The 13,354-nt window shown below is 41.7% G+C and overlaps 1 protein-coding gene across 1 annotated transcript in view; it reads left to right on the top strand.

The window, feature by feature from the left end:
* Window positions 1-13,354, top strand: part of SIDT2 (SID1 transmembrane family member 2) — a 1,446,738-nt gene that overhangs the window by 1,007,414 nt on the left and 425,970 nt on the right. Inside the window, exon 22 of the mRNA XM_044080965.1 lies at window positions 11,576-11,649. Within this exon, the coding sequence (XP_043936900.1) occupies window positions 11,576-11,649 (74 nt within the window). The remainder of the gene's footprint in view (window positions 1-11,575; window positions 11,650-13,354) is intronic.

Genomic DNA, 13,354 nt, shown 5'->3' with positions numbered 1-13,354 from the left:
CAATTGAGTTTGTACTACACACTTATGTCATTGGTGCCATTTAAGATGGCAAGTATCCAAATAGTTGAGCTAGAAGATATTACTCATGAATAACAGTACCTAAGATTACAGCTGAGATATAGGTTTACAAGCCATGTAGTTGGCTGTAACCACAGATAGTAGGGTGGAAGATAGGTTTAGGGTGGTTGGAGTAGAGATATTAGTGAGGGTTGTTACAGGGGCATGCCAAGTGTTCTTTTAGATAAGATTTTAGAACAGCTTTCAAGTTAGTACACAATGATACATAGATGCGTGAGGAAGGGTATTCCATAATTTTGCTATGAAGTAGGAGAAGAGTGCTTCTCCAGCAGAGTTCTTGGTTCTAGTTACCTGTAATTGGTTTTTGTTGCTGGAGCATAGTGGTCTGGTGGTATGATAGGGTTGGAGTAGATTTTGGAGCGAGGGGACTTTTAGTGAATAATTTACTAGTTTGTGGGTGAGTGAGCCTAGTTCAGTAAGTGATGTGCAGTAGTGACTACGGTAGGCCGCACCAGTGGCAAACCTTGCTATTTTGTTGTAGCAAGTCTCGAGTTTACTTAATTCACTTTGCCTTAGGTTGGTAAATATTGGAGAGGCGTAGAGTAGGGTGGAGATTATGTGGCTATTTGAAACTGAAATCCTGGCTGTTTTGGTGAGGAATTGCTTAGTTCTGTATAAAGCTCCTAGTTTCTTGTGTACTTTTTTTATGGTTACTGAGATGTGCATGTCAAACTTGAGGTTATTGTCAGTCTCAACTCCGAGTAGTTTGGTGTGGTCTGTTGGGGGGATAATGGTGTTGTCATTGGCTGTAATATTAAATTAATATTACTGTTATTGATAAGTTTACTTACACAACTGTTCTTTGCAAGTGCTTATGGTTGAGTCAACCCTACAGGGACAGGGTTTCTCTGAGAATGAGTCCTTCTTTTAAGCCAGGTATATAAGCAAAACTATCTCCTCATTTTCTTTCCTAAACCTAAAAAGATATTGCATAACTTGGATGTCTGCAGACCACTCTGGTACTATCTTGACATAAATAAATCCTTAATATCTTAGGATCAGTTGTTCATTTTTTATGAAGGTAAGATGGTACAACCTTTATCAAATCAGACTATTTGCAAATGGTTGTCCAAGATTATTACCTTTTGTTATACTCACCATAGCAAAACTACTCTAGGCAGGGTTAAGGACCACTCTGCCAGGGCCTTGACTTCATCTCTGGGTTTTTAGAAAGGGTTGGATTCTAGAAGTGGTGTAGAAGTTGCATCTTGGTCCTCTCTACATACCTTTACAAAGCACTATAAACTTGATTCCTTCTCTAGATGTAGATCAGGCTTTACTAAAACCATTTTCCAGGGGATGCTCTTCTCTTCTCTGTTTCCAACTCTCAAGTGTAGTAAGCTATGGGAATCTGCCCGTATAGCTAAGTGTACTACAGCAGTGATCAATATGATGAACATAGTGTAGTTGTGTAAATAAATTTACTATAACAATAGATGTTTGAATGATCCCTGCTATATTAGCCACTCCCTCCCTCAATCTCCCTTGTTTTTTGCTCCGTCTAAGTCAGGATGTCAACATTTATTATTTTTTATTTATTTATTTTTTGTTTCTAGCATTGTTCTTTCAGGGCTCGGCTTCCTGCTGTCTGTTGGCATGAAATTTCTGAAGGGCTTGGCACCCAAAACTGTCTTTTTAGTTAGTTCAGCTCAAGATAACTGAAAGTTTGGGCATGTGGAAAGTGTCCTGAAGCTTTGGAAGTTGGACAGTTGTATTTTGGTAGGATGTAACCTATGTAGCTAAGGCTACTACAGCAATGATCATTCAAACATCTGCTCTTATGGCAAATATAGATGTCGCTTGGTGGCTTATTGTGTTGAGGCATGGTTACTTGAAGTGGAACCTGCCTTGTGCACATGAACTGGACTACCCCAAGCCAACCTATGCCAAGATCCAGACGTGCAGATTACCCCCACCCACATGCTTCCCCAAACCCTCCTCCTAAAGGTGAAGAGGCTTATTCCTCATTAGACTGTTCCCACCTCTGCCTGCTCAAGCATAGACCTGCGCCAATAATTTAACTCCGTTAACCTGGTCCATGGTTAGTGCTCTGTTCCTGTATGCCAAGGAGGTGGCTAATACCACTTTTTGTTCACCTTCACCTGTAGTCATCCATCCCCTCCCATACCCTTTGACCCATTTCTTTCTCCAACTAGGGTGAGAGCTGGCATATGCATTCCCTGGTTAAGGTGAGAGCCCTGTGGCCCCATTTCTTCCTTACATCCATTTGTTCCCCTGAGAAGGTGACACTAGGGCACTGTTAGGCCTCCATATGTCTGATGATCCCACTCCTAATCCCATCCCCGCAGTTGCTGGTGACCTGTGCTAGTACCATAGCATATGGCATTTCATAAATGTGGACTTACCTTTCTCCTGCCATTACACAATGAGAGCACCCCTCCCCATTCAACAGTTACTACCTATGTAATACCTTGGTTTCCATTTGAGATCAGTGGTGCATCTGACACCCCATTTCCCTCCCTCGTGGTTAGGTGACCTGGAGTAGACTGCTTTCTACCTTGCCCCTTCTACTGTTCTTCCAGTTTCCAGACAACTAGTTGAATCAAGGTCATCTGGGTCAGACTCTTGGCTTTTTCCCCTGTGCTACAAGAACATGTCTGTTTACCATTTATTTTTTTATTAATCCATTAATACCTGCCATACCATTGATATCTGCAGATTTTCTCTACTCTCCCTGGCCCACGAACACAGCTTCATGTCTCTAGTTGGCTGCCAGAAACTGATTCCATACAATTCCTTTTGGATTTTAATCTTTAGATTCAATTCTGTCTTACTGCCTTGTACTTGAGAAACCTGTTCTTTATAGGAAACCAGCTACATTCTCAGCTATAGCCTAAAGTGTATTCCCATCTAGGTTTCATGGAGTAATATTAAAATGAGCAATTGTTCCTTCTCTGTATTTGTTCCTGCTGTGATATGGAAGGCCTTTGCCCCTGCAGTCAAAGGTATGACAAGTCTCTACACATTTTGAATGGGGGGAGCTAAATGCTGTAAGGTATAAGGCTCACTGGGGGGGGCTAAATGCTGTAAGGTGTAAGGCTCACTAGTCAGTGGTCTGTTTATTTTTTCTAAGTGATCCGTGTGTACCATAGTGAACAAATTTAAGTAAAATCTTAAAGTATCTTTTTTTTTCCTTCATCAAAAAATACATTTTCCTTCCCTTTAAGCCAAGCCAAAGAAAGAAAACATAATTTAATCAGTATTATCACTGACGTCTGCATGAAGCTCTTTCTATATTCACCATTCTGAGGTTCTGTGAAGTATTGTGTTACTTCCTTCACATAATCTGTGACATCGTTTAGGTTAGGTGAGGGTTAGCTGCATTTTAGACTTTTATTTCCTTAAAAAGATAAAGGTATTAGGCAGGTCACTGATTCTAGCTGCAGGGTTAAACCTAATACTAGATGCAGTCATTATTATATGTTGAGTCTCAGATAACTAACTTTGTATGAGATAGAAAATGTGCCTTGAAACTGTAATTACAGTAAACAGTGTCAGTGACTTGCATGGTAGCACACTTACCTTGGATGATGCTAGAAAATCAGAAAGCTGTGAGCACTAGTCCCACTACAGCTGCTTGAATTAATTTTTTCCATTACGGACACTGAAGTGCAACAAAAGGGGTGGGTGCTGCAATCTTGATTGTGGGGTGCTTCAGATGATATTTTAAATCAAGGCCTCATTTATCTCACTTGCTCAGGAGACTGTAAAAGATCCTGTGGTACTTAGAGTAGAGGGTTCTTTAATTTTTATGTACACCTTTTTTTCAAATATTTACAATCCATATGCATTTTTTTACATTCTTAACATGTTCATTTATTTTACAAATAGTTCACAATATTGAACTTTTCTTTTAATTGCCCTAAACCTGTCTTTACCAGAGCCACCTTTTTATTTTCATCAAAATGTCTGCAACATCCCAACATTTATTAAACCAAATTTCATTTATTTTGTCATTCCAAATTGCCCACAAAACCCACAACAGTCATGTCATTTTTTCTCCTACCTTTTGTTCATAATATCTATAAAGAATCATAAACATAGTCAAATCCTCTGTCATTTGTATATTATCTAATAACTTTCTTTTGCATACTGCTTGCCACACCTTTTTTAATCTTTTACATAGTGTAAACACATGCTCTGATGTGTCCAATTGTTTACAATACAAATATGCCATATCTACCATTCTTTTATATAACATATTCCCTTTTACTGGAAATTTATTAGTAGTCTAGCTCTATAAACATCCTGACACATATTAATTCTGTTTCCTTCTTTTAATTGCTCTTATTACCCACATTTGACCCTTTCCGAGGACATGACTAGTAAAACCTCATGACATTCTCGTAGTATTTTCTATCTTCTTTATTATTATTATACTCAGTTTCCATAAGATGTACTTTTTAGCTTTCATTTCTCTGTTCTCTACTTCATCTCTGATTGTGTGCCTTGTCTTTCCATATTTATTTATATTTATTTTTAGATGTTGCTTTTTTTTTACACTAATGATACATTTTATCATCCAATACATGTACTTAGATGCAGCATATATAATTGGATTTATTATACCTAAACCATCTCCATTATTTTTCAGATATAAAACCCATATTAAACCCCAAATAAATCCAAATACCAACCCAAGAATTTCCTTTTCTTTATTACAGGAAATTATGTAGATTTTTGCCAGATTTGCAGTTTTCTCATAATTACTGACTTTAACAAATAAACTTCCTTCCTGAGCAACAGTTATTTTTTTTATTGTTTCCATAATATCCTCGCATTTCCTTTCTACCACCATGTCTTTCTAGAAATAATGCCCAGTCAGCTTATTTTGTTTCTTGAAAACTGCACTCTTTTTGTATGTAAAAGTTCTGCATATCCTTTATTTTTCTCTTTACTCAGATTCAATCCCAGACACACACATTAGCAGGCAAAACCCACATGCAGTCACTGGTCTCCACTGGGGGATTCCATCTTGAAGCATGTCCAGGCATATGCTTCCATCCTCTCCCTTGAAGAGGAAACCCCCCTTCACTCCTCTCTTCCCCTTGTCGGCTTTATCAGGTGTCGAGCTGCTATTCGAACATGGTTCACGTGGGACATAGTTAGGGTTTTATCCCTGTACATCAGCAGCGCGTATGCGGTGCACAGTGATGCATCTTATGCTGTTTCATACCATTGTGCAGTACTGGATGCTCTCCTACTGACTGTCATATTTTGTTCTGTATTGTAATCCTCTTTCTTAACTTCTTGCCTGTGACTTTGGTTGTGGCTGAAAATGGTCCTTTTGGATCATTTTGCTTACGCTTACAAATAAACAAGTAAGTAAAATATTTGCACATAAAAGATAAATCTGTATTTTTGTAATTGTAAAAAGTCAAATAGTTCGAAGTAATAGTTTTGTTGATTTTCTTTTGGGTTCCACAGAGCAAAAAACATGTTTTTCTCCCCAGACTAAAGTTTAGCTATGTGATGTGCAGACAAGTACTGAAATAGGTTAAGGACCACAGTTGATAAGAACTGTGGTAGCAGAGTCTTAAGAAAGTAATGCATTTCTGCATAGTACAGTATGAGAGGTAGCAACAGAATTTTAGTGTCGGACTTTAAATAAGAAGTGTAAGGTACCAATGGTGATGTTCATCGTGCATACAGCTGCAGTCATAACAGATGGGTTATCCTGCCATCAGGCGGGTCCTCGGTCGGCCGAATTCCAAAGTCTAGGTCCGGCGTCGGTTGTCGTCGCTTCTTCCCTGACGTCAGTGCGTCAGGGGTATAAAAGAGGCAGCCGATGCCATTTTCTTCAGTCTTTCTTGCCGCGCGGTGCCCGAAGCGGAAGCAGTTCGCAAGTGCCAGTCGGCCAGCTCCTGAGATTTACGAAAGTATTTCAGCCGAAGTCTTCTTGAAAGCTAAGTACCCCATTGGGGAAACTTTTCTTGCCTCAGACCGATGTCAGACAAAGTTAATAATTGCATTTCATGTGGGAAGCAAATACCGCATAAGGATTTCCACTCTTTCTGTATACCTTGCTTAGGCCCAGACCACGACATCTTGGCCTGCTGTTTTTGTGCTAGATTCAATAAGCGCACTATTAAGTGTCGGGTGGAATTCGCCCTTCACTTTTTTGGCAAAAGGTTTAATTATATTATGTTGTCGGATTCTCCAACTCCAGTTTTGAGCAAAAAACGCAAAGATAAGGACCGACATACGAGGTCCGCACCTCCTACTGAAACCACGCTAAGGCCGACTACCGGTTCTCCGGTACTCAGTGAGGCGCCTACGCAGCCCCTGAGTACCGATGACAATGCATTACCGGTGTCTTCAGTACCCGAGGTCGTAGGCTCCTCGGCCCCCATTCCTACTACGGATCCCGATGCCACTCCTGGCGGGGAAACTCAGAATTTAGACAGGCCTGCCATTTCTCAAGGGGTCTTCAGGCCTCCCTCCTTCTCTATTAAAGCCTTCACTAAATCTAAAGCAGCCATGAAAACCAAAACAACAGGTTCCTCAGAACCCCTCTCAAGGCACCATGCCTAAAAAACAGATGCTTAAAATGGCTGAGGATTTGATTACTCTTATCAGGGGTTCTCATCCCCCCTCTGACAAAAGGCCCAGATTAGAGGAAGACTACCCTTCCTCAGATCAAGCTTCTATTACCTCAGAACTATCTGAGGACCAGGATTATGCCTATTCTCCATTCGAAGACTCTGATGCAGAGGAGTCTATTCCCTCGGTCTCCCCCCCTGAGGACTTCTCTTTTGGGGAAACCCTGCATACATTGAGGGAACACTTTCACTGGGAAGGCCAAGATTACTCAGATTCCAAGAAAAGGCTCAGGGAATTTCTTCTCCTCCCCCAGCATAGGCCTCTGGCTATCCCTCCTGTTTTAGACATATTGGATGATGTGTACACAGAAGCCAGCCTTAATCCTGATTCTTTGCCTCCAGCTCCTGTTAAACCAGACGGGTATTACCGGGTTCCTGATTCTCACCAGTTCCTATATAAAAGCCATACTGCTGACCCAGAAACAATTTCACAGGGTCCCAAGGGAATTAAGGTCTCTACTGCTAAAAATCCATTACCTTCAGAGAGAGATTCCAGAGCTTTAGAAAGGTGGGGGAAAAAGGTGTACACCTCGGCCACTTTAACTATGAGGGCATTAAACTGTCAGTTCCATATGTTAAAATATCAACAGTTTTTGATATCTCAGCTGAAAAGCAAGATGACACAACCAGAACAACCAGATTTAAGAGTTGCAGGATTTGTTGCATGGTGCAGAGCAAGTGGGTAAACATACTTTGCAGTGTGGTTTTGATGCTTTAGAGGCCTCATGTAGAGCTGCTGTTACGGGGTCTGTTATACGTAGGCATGCTTGGCTCAAAGAGCAAACCTTACCAGATCATGTCAAAGCTAAATTATTAGATGCACCTCTTCAAAAAGATGTATTGTTTGGTGTTAAAGCTGAGGAGGTGCTAAAGAAAATGGAGGAAAAAGCTAAATCAATGCAAACAGTGAAAGATTTCCTGCAGGTACAGCCTCCAAGTTTCAGCAGAAACTGGCCTTCAAAAAATTGGTCCTTTCCAGCCACAGATAGACCTTAAAGGGGCAGATACAGGCGCCCAAGGGGCAGAGGGCAACCTCAAGGATCCTTCAGAGCCAGACAGTGGCAAGTACCAACCCCAAGAGGTGGAGAAGATAGATCACAGTCTTTTAGAAAACAGACACAATGACTTCCCCCTACACCTGCCAAGCAAAGCTTTAATGGCAGCACCTTTGGGCGGAAAATTGGCATTATTCTCAAACAATTGGCATATTGTTACAAAAGACAAATGGATTCTGGACATTATAGACAAGAGGCTACAGGTTCCACTTTCGAACCCTTCCAAAAATGAGAGGCATGCCAAACCTGCCACAAAATCAAAGGGCAGAGGCACAAAAACAAGTTTCAGCTCTCATAGACATGAAAGCAATTCAAGGTACCTGCAAAAGAACAAGGTCAAGGGTTTTATTCCAGACTATTCCTGGTACCGAGGAAAGACAAAGATTGAAGACCTATCTTAGACCTGTCCATCCTAAACACATATCTACAGGTGCCAAAATTCAAGATGCTCACATTACAGCAGCTTCTTCCCATGCTGGGCAAGGAGTCTTGGCTGGTAACATTGGACCTCAAGGAGGCATACCTGCATGTCCCTATCAGACAAGATTGCAGAAGATACCTCAGATTTCTTGCAGGTTCAACCCATTACCAATTCTCTGCATTGCCCTTTGGCTTATCTACTGTGCCCAGAGTGTTTACGAAATGCCTGGCATCAGCAATCGCCTTCTGCAGACTACAAGGGATACAAATCTACTCATATCTGGACGACTGCCTGATCCAAGAGGACAGCAAGGACATACTACTGCAACACCTGGCGTTTGTAATAAAACTGTTGAACTTCCTGGGATACACAGTCAACAAAAAGAAGTCAAAACTAATACACTCTCAACAAATAATTTTCCTGGGTGCCAGCTTGGATACAACCACCCAGATGGCCTACCTCACGCCAGACAAGCAAGGGCAACTGTCTCAATACTTCAGAAAAATGGCAACTTACACCAGGCTAACTGCAAGGAAAATCCTGCAGGCTCTGGGATTCATGGCATCTTGCTTCCTACTAATCCCATGTGCAAAGCTGCATATGAGGAAACTTCAATGGTACCTGAAAAACTTATGGTCTCAACACAGCCACAGCTTGGAAACAATTATCCCACTCATTCCATGCCTTCAAAAGGAATTTTTGTGGTGGACTCAAGCATGCCAAAGAAACACAGGTCTTCATTTCTGTGTACCTCAAGCAGCTCAAATCATCACAACAGACTCCTCAGACTACGCCTGGGGAGCACACATGACAGATCAGTGCATTCAGGGAAAATGGACCCGAAAAGAGAAGCACCTCCACATCAACCAAAAGGAAATGCTAGCCGTGCAAAAGGCTATTATGACCTTCAAAGACCTACTGCATCCAGGCCAGCTATTGATAAGGACAGACAACACCACAGTGATGTGGTACATAAACAAACAGGGGGGAACTCATTCATACCCCCTGTGCAGACAAGCCATGACCCTATGGAACACAGCACTGGAATTGCAAATTCAACTGCAGGCACAATTCCTGCCAGGGAAGGAAAACACACTGGCAGACAACCTAAGCAGAAATATGACAGATCCACACAAATGGAGGTTGCATCCTCAACTTTTCACAAAGCTAACTCAGGCATGGGGACAGCCAGACATAGATCTCTTTGCTACCCACAGAAATTACCAGTTGAAAAAATTTTGTTCAAGGACCTATCATCCACAGGCCTGGAAAGTGGACGCACTATCCTTCAATTGGGCAACATTGGCAGTCTATGCCTTCCCGCCTCTTCCTCTACTGCCCAAACTTCTATTAAAAGCCAGAGCAGAGAGGCCGAAAATGATTCTCATCGCTCCAGACTGGCCAAGACAACACTGGTATCTACTCCTGAGGAGCCTGACACATTCCCCACCATTGATCCTACCTCTAGTTCCTCTTCTGTTGTCCCAGCACAACTACAAAACCCTTCACAGCCAGCTCAAAACCCTAAATCTAGCTGCATGGAGAATTCCTTGATTTCCCAACAGTTTCTCCTCTCCAAGGAAGTGCAGGATGTCATCCTGGAGGGCAGAAGACCTTCTACTAGAAAGGCTTACTCCGCCAAATGGAAACGATTTTGTGCCTGGAATCTAGAAAAGGGACAGAATTCTTGGGTAATAAATATACCTCAAATTTTACAGTACCTAGCTGAGATGTTAAACAATGGACTTTCCTTCTCCTCCATCAAGATCCACGCTTCAGCCATTTCTGCACAATACAACACAGATCCTCCATTATTCTCCCACCCTCTCTTAAGGCAGTTCCTCAGAGGGGCAAAGAATTTAAAACCCCCAAGGAAACCACCAGTCCCTGCTTGGGACCTCAACTACGTATTGGAAAAGCTGACCCTTTCTCCCTTTGAGCCAGCTTCTTCAACAGAGTTCCATAAAACAGCCTTTCTTCTGGCTATCACCTCAGCACGCAGGGTTTCGGAGCTACAGGCCCTCATGGCTGTGCAACCATTCATCATTTTCCATCAGGACAGAGTTTCCTTATGAACCAATCCTACCTTTATGCCAAAGGTAGTATCCAGTGTAGTTTTGAATCAGACTATCCACTTACCTACCTTTTATCCTAATCCACAAAACAAAGGGGAAAGACTACTACATTCCTTGGACATTCACAGACAACTACGTTACTACTTGGACAGAACAAACCCATTCAGGAAATCTGAGCAACTCTTTGTGTCCTATGTTGTAGGTGCTCAGGGAAAGGCTATTTCCAAACAGACAATTTCAAAATGGATAGCCCACTGCATACGCTTTTGTTACTCATTTCATGGAAAAACTGTGCCTGCATGCATCAGATCCCACTCCACCAGAGCCACAGCTACCTCTGCAGCCTTCCTCAGGGGGGTCCCTACCAAGGACATTTTGGAAGCAGCCACCTGGAGTTCTGTGCACACTTTCTTCAAGCAGTATCACCTCCCACTATACTCAAAATCTAGAGTGGGCTTTGCCACAGCAGTCCTGCAGGGCATCCTAGTCCCTCCTAGTTCCACTTAGTGCCTACCACCCTTACTTAGCTTTGGATTCTACCCATCTGTTATGACTGCAGCTGTATGCACGATGAACATAGTACAGTTTTGTACCTACCATAAATGTAGATGTTCGAGTGCTCATACAGCTGCAGTCCAGGTTTCCCTCCCTCCAACCCCTCTTAGGACAGGCCTTATGACAAGCACTTTTCATGTAACCTTTTTGGGGTATTCTTTTATGGTGTATTTGCTTGCAACTACTGTTGTTGATTTATCAACATTGCATCTTTGCATAACATTATGTTTGCCTTCCTTCTGGGGGCACCTGACATCTGGGGCAAGAAAAACTGAAGAAAATGGCGTCAGCTGCCTCTTTTATACCCCTGACGCACTGACGTCAGGGAAGAAGCGACGACAACCGACGCCGGACCTAGACTTTGGAATTCGGCCGACCGAGGACCCGCCTTACGGCAGGATAACCCATCTGGTATGACTGCAGCTGTATGAGCACTCGAACATCTACATTTATGGTAGGTACAACACTGTACTTTTCCTTGAGTAACATCTATGTCTGTGTTGCAGATGAGTGTGGTTGCTTTCACTTAAATTTTGTTGTGTTGCATGCTCATGAAATATTAACTGAACCAGCGTATTGGTTTCTGGGTAGGATCCGCTAGGACATTTGTGGAGCAGGAGTAGTTGATTAAATGAAAGGCTGAGGAGGTCTTTGTCCACATTTCTGAGTTTAACATATGATAGTATTAAGTTAGCAAGTGATAAACCTATAATTAAATGTTCTGTTTTTCTTTGTTAAGGTGTGCCATCTTTTTTTTTTCTTTTCCAGGTTGTGAATGTTACTGGCAATCAAGACATTTGCTATTATAACTTCCTTTGTGCACACCCTCTGGGAGCCCTCAGGTATGATTACTGTCTCTCTTGCACCCAGTCCTGCATGATCAAATAAAGAAGAGGAAAACAGTTGCATAAAGTTCTGTACCAGTCATGTATGAAGACTTATTCAGAACTTCTAGTTAATTTAGCAGATTACCTTCTAGTAAACTAACAGGCAATTTTATTAACTTAACTTACAAGACTCCACTATTTAACATATTACCTTGGCAAAACTTAGGCCAGTTTCTTATTTTGTTATATATAAGTATGTATGTGTGTGTATATCTATACATCTCTATCGATGTGTGTGTATATTTATATATGTATATATATATATATATATATATATATATATATATATATATATATATATATATATATATATATATATGTGTGTGTGTGTGTGCTTGTATATATATATATATATATATATATATATATATATATGTATATATATATATATATATATATATATATATATATATATACACACACACACACACACACACACACACACACACACACACACATGAAGGAAAGAGAGAGGGGTTTTATTATTTATTTATTTTTTAAGTTTTATTTATCTTTTAGTGAGAATCATTTGTATAGTAGTATATGTTTACTGTAGAGATAAGGTTTAAGATGTGTACTGAATTCAGTCATAAAATTGCACACAGGAAACCCACAATTTATGCATGGTGTACCTGTGCCCAGAGCATCTGGATGTGGGGGCAGTATTTGTAGGGACTTTAGACCCAGGTCCTTGCTGACTTCCACAATAAGTTGACTTTTAAATGACTTCTTCCCCCATACAGCCATTGTGCTCTTGAGAATGAGGCAGATAAGAGGAAGGAGCAGGTAAAAGATGGAGAGGCAAGAAAGCGAAAGTGTGACGAACCTGGTCCATCCTTAAATCTTAAAATTCCGAGACATGGGAAAGCCCAGTAACCTCCTGTTCCACTACTCACCCAGAGTTCTCCAACTCTGATCTTGGAAATCATTGTTGTCAGGGACAGATCCCAGGACAAAACCTTCTGCAGGGCACTCCTTTGTGAGGGAACTCTCACATTTCCTGTCCTCCAGGCCTTGTTATGCTACATTTTTTAAAGAATTGTCAAGTCCTTCCCCAACACCCCAGAGAATGATTGGGAGCCTATGACGAGAGTATTTTGGAAGGAGCAGCTTGGGATGATTTTCATCCTGTCCCTTCTGTCTATAGGGCAGATGTGATTGGGTCCCATTCCCCTCTCTAAGCTTCTTTCCTGTTGCCAGTTTCAGCAGCAGTGGTTTTGGAGCTGGCTAAGTTTCCCTTGCTTGCTTGTTCTACACCAACAGGGACTGTTACCTTGACACTAGCTTCTGTGTATGATACACTCAGCACTGAGACTTTGATGTTGAAGTAATCTCAGGAGTGAGTGATCAACTCTGGATCTTCCGCGTTGTGCTTGCTGCCTACTTGCTTGGAGCCATTTTTGGTGTCAGAGGTAGGTACCAGTCTGCATCTTGTGGTTGCCTGGGTCCTTGGAGTTAAGTCATCCATCTGAGTCCCCTGCCGTCTGCTTTTGTGGAGGCTGCAGCAACTTCCAGGGTAGATGCCCCAGTACTGATGGATTCCAGATCCACCTTTGAGGTTGTACAAAGGATGACAACCTGACAGTCTCCCCTTCCTGGTGATTGATAGAGCCTCCAGTGATACTGGCTCCACCCTGTGACACCCTTCCTTCAGTTGGCT

The sequence above is a fragment of the Protopterus annectens genome, chromosome 8.part0 (genome assembly GCF_019279795.1).
Source record: "Protopterus annectens isolate FY-2018-M chromosome 8.part0, PAN1.0, whole genome shotgun sequence".
In the NCBI taxonomy this organism is placed as follows: Eukaryota; Metazoa; Chordata; order Ceratodontiformes; family Protopteridae; genus Protopterus; species Protopterus annectens.
This window is presented reverse-complemented; position numbering and strand designations above follow the sequence as displayed.